Source organism: Neolamprologus brichardi, chromosome 15, assembly GCF_056152115.1.
Source record: "Neolamprologus brichardi isolate AB-2024 chromosome 15, ASM5615211v1, whole genome shotgun sequence".
NCBI classification, from domain to species: domain Eukaryota; kingdom Metazoa; phylum Chordata; class Actinopteri; order Cichliformes; family Cichlidae; genus Neolamprologus; species Neolamprologus brichardi.
The window spans coordinates 16,746,654-16,768,767 of NC_142118.1; the positions used below are offsets into that span (position 1 = coordinate 16,746,654).

At 38.2% G+C, this 22,114-nt stretch overlaps 1 protein-coding gene across 4 annotated transcripts in view; it reads right to left on the minus strand.

Moving 5' to 3' along the window:
* Nucleotides 1-22,114, minus strand: part of ryr3 (ryanodine receptor 3) — a 108,991-nt gene extending 86,877 nt beyond the window's left edge. For 2 of the 4 annotated variants that reach the window (XM_006792684.3, XM_006792682.3), the window contains exons 1-3: nt 21,978-22,114; nt 5,548-5,667; nt 989-1,093 (exon numbers count right to left, since the gene is read on the minus strand). In XM_006792684.3, coding sequence (XP_006792747.2) covers nt 989-1,093; nt 5,548-5,667; nt 21,978-22,025 — 273 coding nt within the window. In that variant the 5' untranslated portion in view covers nt 22,026-22,114. The remainder of the gene's footprint in view (nt 1-988; nt 1,094-5,547; nt 5,668-21,977) is intronic. The other 2 variants (XM_006792686.3, XM_006792685.3) reach the window with 1 other exon arrangement.

Below are 22,114 nucleotides of genomic sequence, written 5' to 3' on the forward strand. Positions count from 1 at the left end.
CTACTTATTGATTTCAAATGCTCAAGTTTCAAATATAGACACAGTTACTCAGGAACTGTCATTAACAAATAAACCTTTTTCAGTTTGGACTGACACTTCAGGCAGCTGTGTTTGATGTCATGGTTAAAGTAAGCTTATTTCCCCCCATTCATACCACTCTGTTCTAAATTATGTTCTCATAGTTTTACGCTTTAAACTTTTCCCATAAGGAACTAAAAGCTGACCAGCTGAAAGAAAAAAAAAGCTTCAATCAAAGCAAGCAAAAAAATATATATACATACACATTTTAATTTGAACCCCTCAGACACAACCAGACAACAAAAAAGATGTAATGACCCAAATGGGACAGTTACTTGCGTCATGTTCCTTTGTGTGCTGATGTTAATTATAATTATTATTATTATTGATACGCAGCCATAAAACAAATATCCAGGTAGCTTTCACAAACATGGAGTTCTGTTAGTTTAGTTGGTCAGATCAGGTTTTGTTATGACTATTAATGTCTGTCATTGACCAGCTGGATTTTCATTTGATGCTCAAAATCAGCCTTGAAATAGGTGTAAAGGTTGGAATTAGCCTTGACTGGGAGGCCTGCAAAAGAATTCCAGTGTTTGAAGTGAGAAGCCCCTTGAAGTAGATTTCATGTATTTATATTTCCAGTACTTTGACTGCTCTGACTGTGAGGGCCAGCTTTTAAAGTTGATTAGCTATAAATAACAATAAGGTAAATTGTGTTAGCTTGAAAAGGGAATGAAGAATATTGTTAATTTACACTGATATTATGCCTTATTAAATACCAAGACATTTACTGTTAAGAAAAGAAAAAAAAGCTCAAGCCCATCTTACAGCAGACTATTAATGATAGATTACAGACTGATTAATTTTGGTTTGTGTGCATGAATGTGTTTGTCTTGCAAGCATTTGAGTGTGTTTGTATGCATTAGATAGAGAACAAGGGGACATCAGTGGGGAGGAGGAATGTACTCACCCCTTCGCTGTTCTGCCCAGTGTTAGCCAGCATCTCCTGCAGGGCTCGCACAGACAGTGACTGCTCCAGCACAAAGTTACAGACACAAAGGTCTGGAGGAACATACTGCATGACAGAGTAAAAGAAAAAAAAAATTAGCGTGCAGGGAATGAGGAAAGGACAAAAGCTCAGGAGGAACAAAATCAAAGTTGAAGAATGTAGGTATTTTGAGCAAAATCAGACTCTTCTCAGTACAAAAATAAAATAAATAAATAAAAATGTGCACAAAGTTTACCCTCCTAGAATTTCCTTTCATGTCATCTGTAGGGCCTCTGCACCCAGCTTCCCTAATCTGGAGTACTTTTTTCCAGAGATGAAAATAGGTTGATATAAAAAGAACTTGAGACTCATAAGTTCAGAGACACAACCTTTGAAGAAACCTCGTACTGACTGTGAAACGTATTCTATAAATGTATTTAATGATTCGGATGATGTGCACCATCCAAACAAACCGCTGGCCTACATAAATGTCACAGTGTGACATAGCTTTAATCCAAAACCAGCAACTAAATATGGACAAAAATACATATGATACTGGTTAAATAGCATAGGGACATTGAAATTACATTTGTGTATTCAATTTTAGATACAAATTTTTAACATGCGGTGTTAATATGTATGTTAACATTACTTTGAGCTGAAATATACTGGTTTATTTAAGCACATGTGATCGACATTGCAAATGGTGACTAAATTAGTTGCAAGCCCTTATCTTAGACCAAATCAAGTGAAATATATAAACTCCTGGCACTCATAAATAATTCTAATAACTCACATCTTCTTTGCCATCCTGGGATTATGAGGAACTGTGCAGCCTGGAGCTACAATGACCAGTTATTAGTCTGGCTAGACCTTATTCCTCAGGGCTCAGGGTTGTTTGACTCTGTTGTAATAGGCATCAGATTTGGCTTTTAGAGTGAAGAGCACATTTGCTATGCTTCAGTTAATTTAGTAATAGCTACCTTCTATAAATTATTCAGTGATGAAAGTTTTTCAACAACAGGGCGTTATGTGGTCCTGGGATGATTGTGAAAAAAATACAAAGTTTATTCAAAACTTTCATAGGGATGGTCTTCGAGAACAAAAGAAGACATTTAAAGTTATATAATATATACTGCAAATTACTTGTAGCTCAAAGGCAGTACTAAAGCTGGCCCATTCGTTAGCATCTGTTTGTCAAAGTAAAAAAATATATATATACTTTGTGATTTGCTAGATGGCACTGTTGATTAACATTACACTGGCCACAAGACATGTTAGACAGTAAGTACACAAACAAAATAGCTCTAAGTCCGTGTCTCCCAGATTTATTTCCATTTCATAACAGTCACCTTCACCTAACATGACTATCATATATCATGTCCATCTCTTTCCAGCAAAGAAGATTACAAGCAGTGATTTAAGGTACTGGGTGATTGCCCTTAGTGAGTAACACAACCGTCTGACCCTCGACCCCTGCAGTGAGGTGAGAAATGTGAGCAGAGGGGAGGGCTGCTGGGTGATAATGAGGATGGGGCTGCCATGCAACTTAACACAAACATGCACAAGAACCTCTAAAGCCACAGGGTGTCTGTGTATGCAACCGTCTCACTGCGTCCCAAAACCAACAACCTGCACACAATTGCTGTCCACTCAGATATTTATGGTTTTCTTTACCTTCCTGTACATTAGGATAAGATGTCCACATTTGCAATGTTATGAAAAAACATTTTATTAAAGGCTAGAAACCCCAAAGAACATAAAACTGAGAAAGGCTCACTTTAAAATTGAGTTTTGTCTTGACACGATGCAGCTACACCTGTGGTGTCATGCGACCTTCTACAGTGCTAACTCGCAACCTGCTGCAAACCTTGCACCTCTTATGAATTATTCACCACCAATTTTCCAATTATCATACTTCTTCCAGGCTTGGGAAGACACTCTGATCCCGCCGACTGGTCTGTGCAGAGCAGACACTGTGTCTCACTGTGGTCACATTCACCTTTAGAAAGTTTCATGTCTTTCATGCCCTCCAGAGCGAGCTTCACTCAATAAAAATGGGTAAAATAATCCTTTAGGAACAGGATTTTCCATGGCTAGAATACCATTTCTTATGAAAACTATTCAGAAGAGATCAAACTACAATAGTGATTCTATTGTCAAGTCACTTCATTTTATTTGATAAATCTGGTCATATTTCAAAATGTAGCTTACTAATAGCCATGGTCTTTGTAAGTCTGACTATAGACTATAGTATCTCATACAACAACAACCTTAAGAACCAGATTTTGTTTCTTTGTTTATGAGAATGGTGGCTAAAAAAAATAAATAACACAAGCTTTCAATGTATCTGAAGTATTGCTTATAATATCACATATTAATGCAAACATTATATTTAAAACACTGTCTCAAAAGCCCTTGTTTCACTTTGGCCTTTTCTCTGGCACTGGCAAGCAGCCAGGCTTCGTTAGAGTCTTGGAAATGGAGGTGTCAACACCCGAGATAAGCAAGCAGACTTCGTGCAAAATCACAGCTATCGCCCTTAATTCTCGACCACATTTCACACTCAAGGAGGCCAGAAGCATTGTCACTGATCCCAAGGTGAAAGGTGCCCGTGACAGTCTGTCTAGAGCTCTGCAGGTGTTGCCCTCCAGCTCAACAGTTTCAGGTGAGTGAGCAAAAGCATACCCACAGGTCCAGAAAATTTATTCAAAGTCATAATGCTCAGTGGCCCAATTAAAACCTCCAATATGCACATCTCATAAAAAACACTGCAGAGCCAGGTTTGTGTGGCCATCGGATATAACTAATGGCCACTTCATTAGTTGAAGATGTTCAACTGCTTGTTAACACAATGACACAACAACTTCTTCAGCATTTAGCCAGGCGGACAGGGTCAAGGTGATCTGCTAAAGTTCAAAGTGAGTATCAGAATGTAGAGGAAACTTTATTTAAGTTATTTTGAATGTATGTGGAATAGTTTTTGGTATTTCAGAATTTGCTGATCTCCAAGGATTTTCCCATACAACGACTCCTAGGATTTTCAGAGAATAGTCAGAAAACCAGAAAATGTCCAGTGAGTAACAGTTCTCGGCTTAATTGCTCGATGATAATGTAAGACAAGAAAACTGAGACGCCAACACAACTCTATCAGCTATTGGTGTTGAACAGCTGCCTGTATGATTAATCCCAGTAGATGAGTTTTCTTAAACAATAAAAGAGAGAATATGTGTAATTGTGTCAGAATATTCTTATCTGAAGCAATTTCAAGAAATCAAGCTGCTCAGATGAATATATTTGAAGACTACTGAACATTAGATATGAGGTTTTCCAAAACCTTATTATGCCGCTAAATCAAGAAAACAGCTTCTTACAGCCTCTTAAAACTTCTGGCTGTTCACTAATAACAAATTTTACTTGAACCTAGAAGCTAAACTAATCTGAAAAAATATTTAGCTTTTTTATGTTTTGGTCATTCAGCTGTAATACTTGTCCCATGTTAAGTCAGAAAGTGCAAAGCAGTAATTCTTTGTATGAAACTAAATTATACAAATTTATTGAAATAGTCTGTTAAAATTAATGATAAAGAATACACCATCAAAGAATGGATGAAAACCTCTGTTGTTTGAAAAATAAGGAAAAAAATTATGCAGACAATAACAGCACAAGCTGCAGTCACACAGGCCCTGAAACCAGTCAGCAACTCCCCTGGCAACGATCTACTGCTAAGGTAGAAAATGTACTTCCCAAGTAGTTGGCAAGTGGTTGCCGGAGGTTGCCTGCTGTTACCAAGTTAATTTGGTCACAGCACGATGCTAGTGAAACCGGACTACCGCTTGGCAAGTAGTTAGCAAGTGTTTGAAGACAAGCCAGTGTTTTCCATGTAAACTATAGATGATCGTGCAGTTCACTAGCAATTAAAGCAATCAGAAAGAGGTTTTTGGGAGGGCAACAACTTTCTATCGATAGCCAGGAACCTCCAGCCTCCGCATTCAAACTGGCTAGGGAATAGACATTAGCAACTGCAGTTTTCCAGGGGGTTGCTGCTTGGTTTCCAGCCCTGCGTGATGGCTCAGTCAAAATACAGTCAAAATGAGACCTCAACTGCCTCATTTCAGTGGAAAGAAAAATCCAGTAACTACACTGAATTTTTTTTTCCTGTTGGAGACCAGTTTGAAGTAGGCGAACACTTTCAATCACAAGGCAATTGCACAGGTCAACTACTGGGAGGCAACTCTGAATATAAGTAGCTATGAATTTTAGTTTAATATGCAATCAACATATGTAAACAACATCAGATTTGCTATGCAGAGTTTCAAATTTATACCTCACAGCATTAAATAACATCTAGTTTCACTGAACACATTTGGAACATGACAAGTAGTGTGAAGAAAAGTTCTGCAGCTCATCTAGAAGAGCTATGGTATGTTTTTAGTTTATAGACAGTGTTTACCACCATTTTTTAAAGGAATTGTTTAGTACAAAAATTTCTATAGTTGCTCTTCAGTAGCACAGTAAACAAAGCTGTTGGGCATCCTCACCTTAGCTTCAGATGTTGATTCCAGGTAACATAGACGGTTTCCAAGTCCCTCGACGGCCAGGCAGAACTTACGATGCTCCTTCTGGATGGTGGCCACACTCTGGAGCACCACCTCATCGTCCTGCCAGAAGAAAAGGAGGGTTAAAGCCAAGAATGTACTTAAATTAATCCACCCAAAATAAAAACCAGATATCTTGCAGACAGTTAGGCAGGGGCAGGAGGTAGTATTTTGAACAGTATACCTACGTATTCTATAACAAACAATAGCCAAAAGAATCAAGAGGGTTCTAGATGGATTTAGAAGCATATTCCAGCATAATCAAGCACAGCCAAAACAATGATCTTGAGACTTGTGAATAAAAAGAATTTTTTTTTTATATAAAAATACAATCTTTGTCTTTAATTTTCCTGATAGGTGTTCCACATGAGTTTTAAAAGTGAGTCTAACATCTAGCCTCTACAGGCTGGATACTTTCAGGGGTCCTTATAAATGGCAAGCACTTAGTTTTCCCGGAGTTTAAAACAAGTTCATGTGTGATAAAAGATTTCTGAAAATCTTCAAAAGGAGATTGTATATTTTTCAATGGCCAGATCAACAGAAGAGCCAGTGGCAAATAAAACTGTGTCATCTGCATAGAAATATGCATTACAGTTTTGGGTGGCAGAGATGATATTGCTTTTGTACAGGGTGAATAAGAAAGGTCCCAGAATGGGTCTCTGTGGAACACCTGTATAAAGAGTAAATTGACTTGGAAGAAATTTCCTGAATTCTATCATAAAGTTATTCATTGGCAATAATAAGTAATGAGTTTTTTTTCTTTGTTTTTGGCTTGGCAAGACAGTTTTGAGATTGGGGGTATTGGGGGTAATTATTCGAATCAATATTACCACGTTTATGGAGTAGGAGCACCTGTGCAGCCAAGTCTTAAGTGGCTCCACAGTGCAGTGTCTTTGCTTAACAAATGAAATATCCCTGGTCCATCTTAGGAGGAGAAACGGGTCCCTTGGGGAAGGTCAAAAAGTAGCCTGTAGCAGCTGTTAAATTAAGAATAGGATTTATAGGCATTAAGGTAAAGAAAGATGGTCTTAGATTTCTTTGGGCTTAAGGTGGCCAGTTTACTGCAGACCTCCCTATGGCTTATCAAAGTAAAAGAAAAAAAAATTCTAATATTATAGCTACACTTGTTATCTAACGCAATCTCTATAGCGTTAGATAACAAGTGTATATAAAATAGTCCAGCTGAAATTAAGTGCAAATTAAAAGTCTTGCAAATATCTGAATTCTTAGTGATTTTCAAAAACAGAACTTTGAGAAACTTTTTCAAGGAAGTGATACAGACAAAGTTTTAAAGTATTTCCAGAGGAATCTGGAGAACTGACCAACACCATCAACCAACACTGGAACAAAATGGGAATTTTAGAAAGATTTTCACAACAATATTCACGTAAGTTAAAGAGACGTGTAAAAGTCTGTTTCAGTAGCTCTGATTGCTGCTGTTAGAACACACCATGTAGCCGTGGGATGTTTATCCAACAAACTTGGGATCTTGTTAATTATGTTGGTGACTGCAGCTCCTGCAAAACAGTAGGTTCTTACTGACTTTGAATGGATATTCCTTGTTATTAAGTCTGGTAGTACCAGCCCGATGTCCAGTATCCAGTGTCCAGCTGTTTTGGGGGTTTGGGAGCTTGCCGATGACTACTACATTGGAGCACCCCTTTTGTTCAATTCAACAGCAGAAAAGGAGATAAACTACATTAATCAAAGTACTGAGGGCAACCAGTTTGAAGTGATATCATTTCTAAACCATTTACACAGATTCTGGTATCGCTGTGAAATAAAGACAGACCTCAACTCAATCAGTACAACAAATGAACATCTGTATCTGTTAGAGTGGAGAGCGGGCAGGCTCTATTTGGCAAGGCATGCACGGATATTGATTTGTTTGCGTATGCAAGTGTATAGTATGTGTGGTGTGTGCATGTCTCCTGCCAGCTCACGTCCCACACTAATCTGAGCTGATGGTTGCCATGGTTCTGGCTCCCACCTCCTTCACAGCAGTATTAATTCAATAGATTTAGATACAGGCTGTACAGCAGCCACAGACTCAGGAGGCAAGATAACAGACCCTAACAATATTTCAAATAACGGCACATTGGAGCCTAAATCATAGGGAATTTGGTGTGACTGCAAAATAAAAGCCCTAGCATGGAAAATCATTTAAGTGGGGGTTTTATTTGCCGAATAATATTGATGCATAAAGCATTCAATTTCAGCTCATACAAATCCTACAATATAGGAGAAAATTGTCTCCAGTCGGTAATTTCACACTGCTTTATGGATAAAAATGAATTGGAAACAACTGAAAGCATGTGTCTTTCAGGAGCCATTTTCTCTAATGACAAATCTGTCAATTGTTTTAAGCAGACGTAAAATGTTAAAACAAGGTTGTAAAGGTCCAAAGTCAAGCTGTGTTTCATATTGGTCTTACTGTTTCTGGCATCTACATATAGGAGGTATTCATATATCAAAGGTGGGCCAACGGAGTAATAGGCCTGGATTTGCATGAATCAATAGTCTTTAATGTCTGCATACTAAATACATGGCCAGAGCCAGTTCACTTACCTTATTTAAAAAATAAAAAAAACATACATAAATAAAATGAACAGGAGAACGGTTCATCTGGCTGTTTCTTAAAGGTTTTCCAGTTCAATTAAACTGGTTGTTGCACACCAGGAGTCTTTACTTCCAAACTTCCATCGTGAAAAAAATGTGTCAAATGCTAGAACAGGCTCTTCAGGTAGCCTACAGCAAACAGCAGCAAATACAGTATATAAGGCAAAAACAATTCCAATAACCTTGAACATAAATATCTGGTCCTTAAACCTCAACACAGTCTGAACTCCCTTAGACAATATTTATTTATTTAAGTAGTCTTTTTATTTGTTCCCTCTCATGAGAACGTGATCCCACACTGCTTCAATAATGCTGAAGTCTGTGCTCTGAGGAGGCCAATCCATGACTGACTCTTCCGCTGTGTATTTGTTTATCCACGTAAGCTGTTATTGCATAGGAAATGTGTTTGGGATCTTTGTCATGCTTAAAAAGCAAAACTGTTCCCACTAATGTGCTTTTCTTATGGTGGATTAAAACCTGGAATTTCATTTCTGTAGTCATATTTCAATTCATATTGAGAAAATTTCCAACACCACTGGCTGAAATGTAACCAAATAGCTTCTTTGAAATGTTTTTTTTGAAGATTCAAGGAAATGGCAAAAAAATTGTATTTGTATAATAAAGTGCCTAAGGACACCATTTAAAATTGGTTATTTGCCAAGTTGTCTGTTATGTGTAAACAACACTGGTCCATCCCTTGAGTTAGGTGCCTTTTTGTGCATGAATGACTCATAGGTCAGGGTTAAACAGCTTAAGAAAAACAGAAGAACAACAACAAAATAATTCCTCTGAAAATGGTCAGCTACAAAAAACAAACAAACAAACAAACAAAAAAAAACCAACCCCCCCCCCCCCCCCCCCCCCCCAAAAAAAAAAAAAAAAGAAAAGAAGAAGAAACAACTTTGTAACCCTTTCACTTATAGTGGTCGCTACAGTGGATAGCTATTCAAAGGCTGTTTTCTTGTATTTGTGTCAGTGTTGGTGGTATACTTGGAAATACCAAATTCATAAGTCAAAACATATGTTGTCCACCTAAGTAGACATGTAAAAAACTCTCTGAAAAGTACATGTTAAAAATATGAAGTTCAAAAATAGTTTTGTCGTGCCTAAAGATGAATAAAAAAAATACGTAAGAAAGAAATCCTGCTTGAGGTTGTCATAATTCATGCATGAAAGGGTTAAAGACCTTCAAAAAGCTCAAGACTAGTTTGAAGAACAAAAATATACAATAAACTATCTCCTTGGAAGCAAAACATAAAGAAATGAGGGAAATGTTCAAGACTGTTGCACAGTGCATTATATATTGATGTGGGTAAACACCACTCTGCTGGCTGCAGGTCCTGTGAAACACTGACCAGTGACTTTAATCCTACTGGAGGCTTTGATCCACATGAGCAGCAACTGGATTAGTTGACCTGAAATGGCAGCAAGTACATTTCACCAACTTTAAGTTTAAACACAAGAAAAGCACATTTCTAATGTCTCACCACCACTGAAATACAGCTAAAACAATGTCAGAAATTAATGTATAAAGAAACTAACAATTGGATTTTTAAGAAGCATTTAAAAAAAAACAAAGTTGTGGTTTTAAAAATATATTTTGGTCGTTCTGTATGATCCAAGTGAAACAATCCAGTGAAATGTCATGGTGAAATAAGTAGGTGGTCAAACTGGCACAGTACCGCACATGGGCATCATTTTAAAAACCCACAATCCAAGTGTGGGCTTCAGGAAAGTGATTACTGATAGCAGAAAGCATCAGTATTGCCTCAGAATCGATGCTGCAGCTTTCTTTGTAGTAATGTGATGGAGGAAACACAGTTTGCTCTTACAGGCTACAGATAGAGAAACTCAATACGGCCACAGGATGACCCAAGACTTGTCACCTCTTTAAAATCAAGTAAATACGGCTCTTTCTTTTCAGCTGTTTGGAATTCTGGTGGCCTTGTGAAACTAATGGGGCCTGGCACCATTACCAGCATACTATATTTACCCTAGGGTGACTTGACTATGACCAAATCACAGATGGCTTTTTAGTGAAATTATCTGTTTGTTAGTAGGAAAAAGTTGCAATACAAGTTGAAACTCCTTCACTGAAGACTGGACAACTATTACGGATTTGTGCATATTTGAAATCAATAAAATCAGACAACCACAGTGTCTTCCAGAGCCAGCTTCACTTTAATAGTGTTGCTTTAGAACCAGAAGTGGTCAGAGTTGCACTGAGATCAGGAATCTGCATAAACTGAATGACAAACTGTCATCTGAGCAGCATGAAGCAACAGGAGGAAGAGCAGAATGGACGATGGTTCTAAATAAAAACAACCAGAGGGGACACTGTAAGGAGTGAATTTCTCCCATAAAAATCCCATCTCTATGATCAGATTCCCAAAAGTAATGAAATGCCCATGTGTGGCCACAGCCAAGACACTTTAAGACACTTTCTGTCTGTCTCTGCACTCTTGACTTGAGTCCAAGCCAGAGAATCTGGTGAATCTAAGGCAAAGTGATCCCTGTAGAAGCAGTGTGACCATCTGCTAGACAGCTAAAGACCAGCATCATTACTATGTATAGGGCCCTGTCCTGTAGCAGGAGGAGGTAAATGAGGGTTGGGTGGCTGATTCCTCAGCTTTCAAGTGTAGAGCGGGAACTTGACCCTGCCCACACCAAAACCAACCCCACCCGTCCTCTGAATCCTGTGAGTTTGACACATCTCCTATCTAAAGAATACAAAATCGTTTCTTACACTGGTTAGAGATTTCCTTGTATGACCACTGGAACTGTGTTGACTCTCTATCAGACTTGCAGCATTTCCTACACTCTTTTTCTTCATCTACTTCGATAACTGAACAGCCAGCCTGGCTCAACAGACAGCAACAGGTGGGCGTGTGTGCGCTGCCTGATGCATCCACCAACTGACACCCGAGAACTCCCCATGCTCCAGCATGCCAAATAAACTCCCACAACTCGCCCGGCGCTGACACCAATGTGAACTTGAGAAAAGGTGAATCTGTTCAATCCCTCAGTGTTTCTATTTTGATATGCAGGCTTTGCACACGTTCAATGGAGATCAACACAGACAGGCTTTGGTGGTTAGAAATGTAAGGAAATCAAGGAAATCCCAGCACATTCGTCTCCTTGTTCACACTGCCTCAGTGGGTAGTCTGTCAAAATTGCCCTGTCTGCTCAGGAGTCGTGTTTCTCATAAATGTCAGGCAGGGTGCTAAGTACAGATTGAGCTACGAGTTTTCAGTGAAGCTTAGCTAACAACATGGAGAGCAAAACAGATACAGTGTAGATGAGTGAGAACTACAACCTGATAAGCTTGATATACATTGATGTTGATGCCCATCTGATAGGGATCTGATATCTAAGTTTCTGATATGGAAAAACAAGATTTTTTCATAAACAACTGCTTTTCAGATCTAAAAATTTCGTTCATTCATGACTGATCAGTCAACTCCAAGAACTTCACTATAAGTGAGGATATTTTTCACAATCTCACAACCTTATGTTAATTTTTTATAACCTTGAAGAGCCTTAAGTAAAAAGAAAATGATAAGAGAAAAGCCTGACAGACTGTAGTGGCAGTGAGAAATAGTACTCGAAGAAGACAGGAGTACTGAAAACCTGATAAATTAGTAATCTGACATTTTACTGTAGCTTTATGGGCATTTTTCAAAAGCCAAGATGCCCCTGAAGGTAGAAATTATCTTCTGCACTGAATGAGAGCTAATGACCCAAGTCAAAGACTCAGTGTTTCTGGTTAATGGGCGAGGTACGTCAGATTAGGCCACAGCCTGTTTTCTGCTCTGCCTCAATTTTTGTTTGAGACAAACTGAACTTTAGCAGAACAGTGAGCTGCAATGTTATATCTGTAGCTTCTCTATTGAGACAAAGATGCAACAGTCTTTAGTTGGTAGTTGGTCTATCTTAAGGAATAAATGATGAATTGAAGCCCAATTCATTCTTGATTGTCTTGATACTTAAGGTAAAAAAAATCTTTAAAATTATATAAATGCTCAAACAAAGCAAAAAAAAAAAAAACAAAAACAAAAAAAACATGATGGTATAACACCATTCACACCTGAAAAGCTATTTGGCTATAAGATTCATGAAATCGCTCCATCCTTGAATCTCACACAAGTATAAAACCTGGAATCCAGTTATTGATTTGATCTTACATTTATTTAATATTTATTCTTGTCATGCAAAACATACTCATTACAATTAAGGTGTTTTGTTAAAAAAACAAAAACAAAAGACGAATAAATGACAGCATTGTCCAAGAAGGAGAAAGATAGTTTTGTCCTTTCATTTCAGATGTTTAATCCACAGCACTCCCTCCTGGAATAACAATTCATCATCTATACAAGTCTGTGTGTGAGCAGCAGTAGCTGTTACACTCCGTCAGTCAATGTTTTGAGTCATTAACAACAAAAGCTAGCCTCCCTTCTCCCTTTACTTATAAATCTCTTAACAAAACACACATTCAGCCTCAAAGTACAAACAAAAATCATTCAGCATAAAAAAAAAGTACAGAATAATTTATAGTCGCCGAGCAGTAAATTATTAGCTATGTAAATTATTAACATTTCATATTGACAGAAAGCATAATGTGTTTTTCCGAAATATAAGGGAGAAACATTGACCTTTGCAGTCATGCTTCCTGTGTAGTCGCTTACTGCTCCAGCCCTCCTGTCAATTCTAAGTCATCTTGTTGTTTGAAAGGCAAGCCCTGCTGTACCTTGTCTAATTTCACTTCTCTTGACAATGTGTAGCGGGGCCCTGAACTCAGTCGGTTTTGATTTAACTTTAAGTTTCACCTTTTTCTCCTCTACCATCTACTGGTCTATAAAAAAACCCTGAAATGATCTCACTAGACAAATGTGTTGTTTTTCATTTATAGTTAACCTTTGTTACAGGTAGCAGCCATTTTTAAGAAAAGCTGCTCAAGATGGGGTTTCGCTTTTACAGCCCGACACGACATTAGGAAAGAGTTATACTGCACAATAACGAGTCCCAAAGTACAGAAACAAAAATCAGCAAAAACAACCAATCAGCATTCAACTTATTCAAGATAGTTTCCAATTCAGCTTTATACCAGTTTTTAAATAAAATAAAATACATTTAAATTCTCTTCATAGAAAGCCCAGGTCATTTTTTTTTAAATTCTTGAATGTATTAGTGCCATATTGGATGTAATTATATAGTTACTTTCAACTGCTCCCTTATCACAAGGAGTCCACAGCAGGTAGCTCCGCATGTTTGACTCGACAGATGTTTTAGACCAGAGGCCCTTCCTGATGCAAAGAAAAAAAAAGAAAAAAACAGAAGAAGATTTGTTCCCCCACCGCGGGAACCTTTTGTTTGCCAATCAAATGTGTAAACCACTATGAGTATGAGTCATATACAAGATATGAATCAATCTGTCTGTAATAATCTGCTTTAGATCCTCTACCTTTAACGCAACCCTCTCATTAAGCCAACTTTCTTCTGATTGGCTGTCTCTCACAAACCGAGGGTTTAAACAGCAGCTGGGTGGAGCAGCTGTTTACACAGCCAAAGCTGTGTGCCTGAGGTGATGATATGATAGCCACTTTCACTAACATGATATAGTAGCAGGAGTATAAAAAACATAGTCTAAAGCTTGAGTGCTCTATCCATTTTTGGGGTTTTTACATATAATGCTGAGCTTATTGTTTTAAATCTATAATAGTATTCATAGCCGTGAAAAAGAGAAGAAAAGCATTATAGTTTATCTGTCGAACACTTCAAGTGGTTGAAGATGAAAACTTTCCCCCCATCTCTCTCTTTCCACTAGAGAAACAACGGATCTGTCTGGATTTAAGACATGACTGAAAGATTAATTTTAATCGCTTCTATAATAATAGCTTTTTCACACTCAGTAAACTACAGAGGAAACTGGAACTTTTTAAAAATAATACTCAATTAAACTCATTTAAGCTTTTGTCATTTGTAGAAAACAATGAAACGCTGATGTCATGTATAATCAATACATCATTTATTTTGTTCTTGTTGTCATCTATAACTACTGCCATGGGGATTTTCACAAAAAAACTAACCCTTAAGAAAATATCACAAAATATAGTTTGAACTTATCTGACAGTCTTGGAGAATCCTTGAGGAAAGTCTTTTTTTTTTTAATGAAACATGTCTTCAGCACATGTTTAAAAACAAGAAAACAAAAACAGGAATCTCGCAGGCCTCAGGAGCTACACACCAATTTGTCACTGGAGATGCATTTTATATTGTACAGTCACTGTCATGCTTAACTTGGATACATATTAAAGTCTTTTATATGTGTAGGTGTTCATAGGCAAGTTTGTGTGAATACCTGAGATAACATCATGGCTCAAAATGAATAATGCACCACACATCTAAGCTCTATATTTTAAAAAAAAAGAAGAAAGAAATAAAATTCTGCATTCAGGTAGGTTTTGCCCGGCGGTACACTGCCATGGATCACAGATTCCAAGATTTATATGGTGTCCTCATAACAAATTGGATTTTCTTGGCTTAGTATGCATATTGCTTTAGAGCAGCTTCAAATAATAGAGGCCACCATGCGTGCAAGGCCGAGACGTCCACCTCAGCAGAAGCGCTGAAAAATCGAGGGGGGAGGCTTGAGATGGAACTGGGGAGTCTCTCGGTTTATCATCCTGTCTGATGAGACAGAGTGGACACAGGCAAAGTGTAGTGGGTTGTGAGAAGATTGTGTATGTGTGTGATCGTGAACTGAGAACCAGACAGGAAGAGAATTGCAGAAATCAGGTGAAGAGAAGACAGTCACCTGAGCCTTCTTTTATCCCTCTAAGCACTCAGCTCCTAGCCTATAGCATCAGGTGTATTAGTCCACATGCTGTCAGCACTGAGTGTGTCAAATTTGATGCAAATTTTAGCTCTGATGCTACTGTAGCCTCACACATTTTAGGGCAAATACCGCTTCTTCAGAACACATTTCACAAAGGTCAAATTTTAATTCCCCCGACAGACTGAACAACTGTGGCTCAATAGAAGACGTGACAGGATAAAATCATTGAGCATTTAAGCGTTTTGCTATAGATCAGTAGCAGTCTGAGACAAGGTAAACCTCCCTCCGCACAAAGGCTAGACATGAATTCCAAATCCATCCTGCTGCAAGATGTCATTTCTACACTGCACCCGCCATGGCTGGATGCACACAACAAATAGAAGTTCACTGAAAAACCGACGATGAGAGAATTACTGGCGACATGACAAACATAATAATTATTTCTAAAACAGTGGAACATCTAAAAATGCTTTTAAATGGTGGGATCAGTAATGTAAACAATACTTCTATTTCTGTCATGTTCATTTAAAATGACGTGGAAATGATTCCTTGAACTTTATTATTACTGTAAAATGCACTTGGCACCCAACTGACTGTATGCCAAGGTGTCCCTGTAAAAATGCTTATCTGCTCAGCACACTTAAAGCTCCTATAAAAAGAACTTGTGTCAAATGGCAAAGAGAAAATAATTAACTGCCATCTGAATCTGCAGCTCTGCTCATCTCAAAGGAGTTTTATCATGATGTACAGTTTATTGTTTGGTAGATTGGTTTGTTTTAGTTCACTCTTACTACCTTGAGTGCCGCTTCCACTCCAGGCCGGGGGGGTGGGGAGAGAGCATATAAATTTCTCATGCAAAACAACTAAAGCAGTCACTGTATGAAGTGTTCTTGTAGGTTCTTGTAGTTTGGAGAAAAAAGAAAAAAAAACAAAACTGAGAAGATACACTTGTGAAGCCTTAATTAATCCTCTTTTACCTTTTGAAAGGTAAAAAAAATGCTAACTGGCTCCTGTAGGAAAAACACCATTGTGGCCAAAGATGTAACAAAAAGCTAAACTGTGCTGCGCTTAACTGAAAATGAACTACGTGACCTAAGAGACACTTAAACTTTAAGAGGCTCGGTGCCTGCACCTTTTGCTGTCCTCTGTTGATTAATGAAGGCAATTATTTAGGTTGAGGAGTCCGCTCACGCTGCTGCTGCACCTACTGGGATTCGCATGCTGACTCTACCTGGACCCCCACAGCAACTTGCTGCACAACGTCTGAAGCTGAAACTGAACAGTCTATCCAAGACACAGACTACATTTGCTTGGATTCCTGGTTGGGATATGAAACTCAAGACATGTAGGTTGAAATTATGTTGCTCTATAAAGTGACTTTAGAGATAATTATTGATTATGACTGCATAATGTTTGCTCATTTAACTGGTTACATCTTATGGGGACAGCATTTTTGTGGGATAGCAAAACAAGGCCTAGCTGTGTTAAAAGCAAAAACAAAATATGAAACTTTTATATGCAGCTTTTTGGGAATGAACACTTACATAAGGTCTCCAGGTGAAGGCATATCCAAAAGCCTCACACTGGGTTAAGATACACGAGCCTTTCCCTCCTTCATGTTTTATGGGCATTACATAAGCTGTTCAACACTAGTTAAAATGGCTGGAAACTGAATAATGAGAAGATTAGGTATCACTAGCTTTAGCAAACAGAAGAACAATGACAGACAGACATTTTCCTGCTAATGCAACTCCACGTGAGCTTATATCTATATCATCTTGTGTGACCAATTCATTTATTGTTCAGTTAAACAGCCCTAGTTTTGCATGTAGAAATCTAAAGCATGGAGAAGAGTCAGTGCACGACCGTTACGTCAAGGTTGTGTAAATGACGACGATGGCAGCAGCCTTGCTGTCCTTCAGTTCTGATGACTGTAAAGAACTGGACCTGCCAGAGAACACGCTGTTGCTTTGCCATCACAGTGTGTTCAATCAATACAGAGGAAATCCTTCTTATTCAATTTAGATCAAGCTCAGGGAGGTTCACCTGAGGCCACAGGACAACACTCCATATCTTATTAGAGAGACAAACTTTGCAAGGGTGCCAACTAGTGCAACGTGGAACATGCTCCATCCTTCAATCAGGCTACAGTGGCACTTATTCTGTTGTGTATGAGTAGTCAGCCCTGTTATATTTCTTTGAAGCCCGCTTGAAGTGGATAGTTCATGCATTGTAGTGCTTTGTCTCTATGGACACATCCCGAGCGGTCACAAAAAACTGGCAGGCGCACAGATGTCCGCATGAAGTCTTGCTCTCACACGCTCAGTGGATCCTTGCAGAATCATGATATGGAAATTTTAACATGCCCATTACTTTTCAGTATTGCTGGCTATGCTGGATTTAGTCGTCTGCTATAAATGCAAAGCTGCCTCTGTGAAATTATTCATTATTAGTTATGGGGACAAGCAAGACAGAATATGTGGTCTCATTTTTCTCCAGTTTAGTTTGTGAGTAGCTTGAAATCAGAGTTGAACGGCATTACACTTCATTTACCGTCGGATATGGAAGCCATGCAGGACCATAATAAACAAAAAAAGAAAATGAAACGTCACACCTGTATTTCCACATTTACGTGTGTTATTTAAAAATAAAAGAAAATGCAATAATCTGCATTATTCTGTATCCATATTACATTAAACAGGAAAAGCTGTTTACACTTTATTTTCAAATAGAGTTTTAGAAACACTATTCAAATATTTAAAATGGAAAGTTAAATGGTATACATACACACAATGCAATTTATTAAACATTCAGCAAGCATTTCCATAGTGAAATAGTTAGAAACTGCATCCGCTTGCAAAAAAGGTGAATGAAATTGCACCATTGTATTTTAATTTTTTTTTTTTAATTGACAAAACATCTGAATATTTCCCAAAGTATGACAGCTTATAACTTCAAAGATTAAACCTTTTTAACTTTAAAATACATAAAATGTTCATAAAGAGGTGTCAAAATTAAACACGCAAATTATATCGTTGCATTTTCATCTCTGCTCAGCACTAAAATGACCTTTTCAAGATTACAGGATTTCATTTTAACGTTGCCTGAAACAGATTTTCATATTCAAATACCTAACCTTAAAGAGTGGATGCAAAACCACTCGAGAAAAAAAAGAATAAATGTTATGTGCACTCTACCCCACTCATTAAGCACCACAAACAGTTACCCTTACTGTACATGAAGAAATCCTCCAAGATGTAATCTGGTAATTATTTACTCACTTTAAGTTTAAAAACTCAGATTATCAGACATGGATTAAACCTAGTTTTAGCTTTAGCTTTAAGTCTTTAAGTCTTGGACTAAGATCAGTGCATATTTTCTGCAAACCTACTCAAAATGTTTCAACCAGCACCTACCAACACGTTTGATTGAAACCTGAAAGAACAGTGACACTGTCCATTACTTTGACACACTAAGCTTCAGAAAATGCTGTATATTACTATGTGGTTTAAGCATTTGATTTCTAAATGCTACTTTATCCCCATAAAAATGGTGTTAAAGTGCCATTGGTGTTGTGCGTCCCCTGCTGAAGCACTGCCCCTGGTGTGGTTTAGTTTAGTGCCAGGCGAGCAAAGCTATATGTGCTGTGGAAGCATCATCTTTAAAAAGGCTAAATTTAAACCCCTCGAGTCCTCGCCTTGGTATGCAGAAGGCTGCCAGAACAACATAAACTCCAAATAAGCCCAGAGGAGCTACTGGTGGACTGCAAGCCGCGAATACCTGGCTTAAAAAGTGCAACAGCAGCTCACCTGGACAACACAGGTTTTATTATTTATTTATTTTTAAAGTGTGTATAGTGCAAACATACCAATAATACTTCTACAAAGAAAGCCGCAGCTGAACATAGGTTAAACCCAACCCAACTGATACTGTAGCTATTCCTGTCAAGCTTTCTCATGTGACACTGGTGCATTTTACAGAGATAATGTTGGAAATTTTAATCAGATTGGAAGCAAAACAAACCAGGCTTCTTGTTTTCAGCCACTGGCTGAGCAAATAATGTTCTCTGGCAGATTTTGCTGTTTAATTATTCCAACTTATTTATTTTTCAGGCAAAAACTCCACCAAATGGTCTTAGTATGAATTTGAAGACTATAAACATGATTGTGGTAAAAGAGCCAGGAAAAAAAGGAACCTACTTTTATTAGACCTGGGTCATTATTCTTTCATCCTAAAATACATCCTTAATTTATCAAGCTTGCATACTTAATATGTTTTTAAAACTACGGCTTTTAGGAGAATGATTAGCTTATAATGCGTCTGGTTATTTACTACAAACACTGCTTGTAACTCTCTCTGCTCTGAGGAGAAAAGAAATGCATAAATCAGTACCTAAATACTCCTTTTTTGTATTTTCAGTGGCCAGAGTTTAATAATGATTAACTGACATATGTTAACAGAGGAGTGTCAATGAACAAACCTTAATCCGAGCCAAGTCATGAACTCAATGCCACGAGATTAGTGACTTTTATTCTAAATGAAAGGCTCAAAGAAAGCCTGGTCTTAATCAATGAATGCATCATTTCATTGTATCATAAGGTGGAGTATTAATCATCTCCCTGAATCAAAGCAGAGAGTAAGCTTCGGAGGTACAATATTAAGTTTCAGAAGCAACTGCTGTCTTCACCTTTGACAGAGAAGCTCTCATGACTGCCAGCTTTCTCAAAGTTACACATCAGCAGCGTTGATGCTTAAAGCGAATCACAATGTCTGGGCCTCTGTTACCATATGACAAGATTAATCCAAAGCTGGACACTTTGCACATTTGGCCATTTAATTACATTGTTTTTTATGTTTTGTTTTTCCTTAAGATAGCAGCTGCAATTACCAAATATTTGGTCGGGTAATTATATTCCTTCCATATCCATAACAAAAGCCATACTACAATGTCACTTGTTGGCAACAATCATTTAAAAACTTTTGACCGCTACCTTCACAAAAGACACATCACTTGTGCAAAGGCTTATCCCTAAATGTTCAACAGTTTGTAATGGGGTGTATTTCAATTAGCGCTCTTATTTTAAGGCTTCCTGTGGGGGCACATTTCTCTCACCACAGAGGTTTGATAACAAGGTTCCCCCCCCCCCCTCACAAATCGCTGTTGTCATCAAATAACTGGGATGCCATTGTGACAGTAGAATCTGAGAGGCATGTGTCAGCATATCACAGGCTTCACAAATAGTGGGAGCTGTTAAGAACAAGGTCCGCCTACTGCTCATAATCAGACAGACCTCTGACATATAGATCAGAGGTAATTTATATATCACCATCTCTGGGGCATCGATGAACGAATACGACACTTAAACTTAATGTGACTTAAAAGATCTTACTAGCTATGAAAGCTGCATAACCCAAATATTTGTGGCTCTGGATGAAGTCTCAAAACAAGCCCTCAGTTTCAGCACGATCCTTGACTGTAGATTCTAAAAGATCCAAAGAGGGTCTAATGAAAATGACTACAAGTTCCTTCTTTGAAAAAAAGAGTCTAGAGGTGTGAGAGATATTATAGCGGCTAAACTTCCTGAATAGATGCAGTTATAACCAATTTGTCCCCAACAATACATCTAGCATTATGGAAGAATTACATTACAATGGCTGGAGGGGTATTTCTACAGAGGCTTCACTTTTTCTGACATCCTGTTGCTTTCCTTTAATTTGTGTATAAAATTCAAATCTATCAGCAGACGTCTGAAACTTGCCTGACTTATGAAATACGTCACAGCTAACAAGCATTAACTTGCTAAATATAGCAGCTCATTCTGCAATTCACTGCAACTTTGATGTCAATCTGCGAATTATTAACATAAGCTTGAGCAAAAATATGTACTGTAAATCATTTTGGTACCACTTCAAAAACAATTTTTATGTCAAGTAAGAGTATTTCTGATCTTTAGAATCTCATTAAATTTCTCATTTAGACAACAGATTAACAATAACTAGAAATTTGGCCAATTACAGTATATCCAACAACTGAAAAACTCTTTCCAATGTGCAAATCGGAAAAAAGTCATCTAAATGCTTCCTGAGATTCAAACACAAATAAAAAAAATAAAGCTTCATAAAGAAGTATAAAAAAAAATTGTAGCCATCGCTTCTGTCCATGTTGTGGGAGTCATATTATTGCTCACGTAACACCAGGGTCACAAAGCTTCAACAGATAATAAGAATACGAGCGCGGTCAAACCGCTATGATAGCTTTTCCCACCACACCAACATACAAGCTGTCATATCATTTACAAGGATATCTGCTGTGCATAACCACACAGAGCAGCTACACCGTAAGCAATCTGCGTCAAACAACTAAAATAGTAATCGCAGAGGGTGGATTGCGTGTGAGCACAACTTATTGAAACTCTTCTCCCCCAGGCAAAATAATATAACCATACAAAGTCAAAACAGCAGCGACTGATTGTGTGCGTTGGGCGAGGGGGGGGGGGTGGTGGGGCAATGTTTCTCGAGAAATCCAAAAAGGGATGATGGATGGATGAAAATGAGCAGGGAATGCGTTATTAAACGACATGATGGTGTTCACCTTTTTTTTTGCCCTTGCACCTGCAGACGGGTCTCATTGAGATTCGCCTCATAAAGAGTCACGTCGACAGGTGCGCCGTGGCCGCGGGCTGCAGCGTGCAACCTGCGGCAACTTCCACAATCATTAATCATGCATATGCGAAAGCAAAGTTAACCACCGGCAATGCGTTAACAAAAACTTCCCTAATAATTCCCCTCGGATAAGAGATTTCTTTAATTCACGAGCCGTCTGCTGCCTCTGAATGCGTTAATTGGCGATAGGAGACTGTGAAGTGTATGATGTGAACTGGTTCTATCTGTCCGCACCGAGGAAAATTTCTTTACTTACAGTTCTCAAGAACTGGATCTCATCTTCCCCTTCTCCGCCCTCAGCCATGGCTGTGAAGGAGCCTGCTTAGACTCTGGAAGCCACCACTGACTGCTGGCAGAAACGCGATGCTGTGCCTCTCAAGCCGATATTAGCAG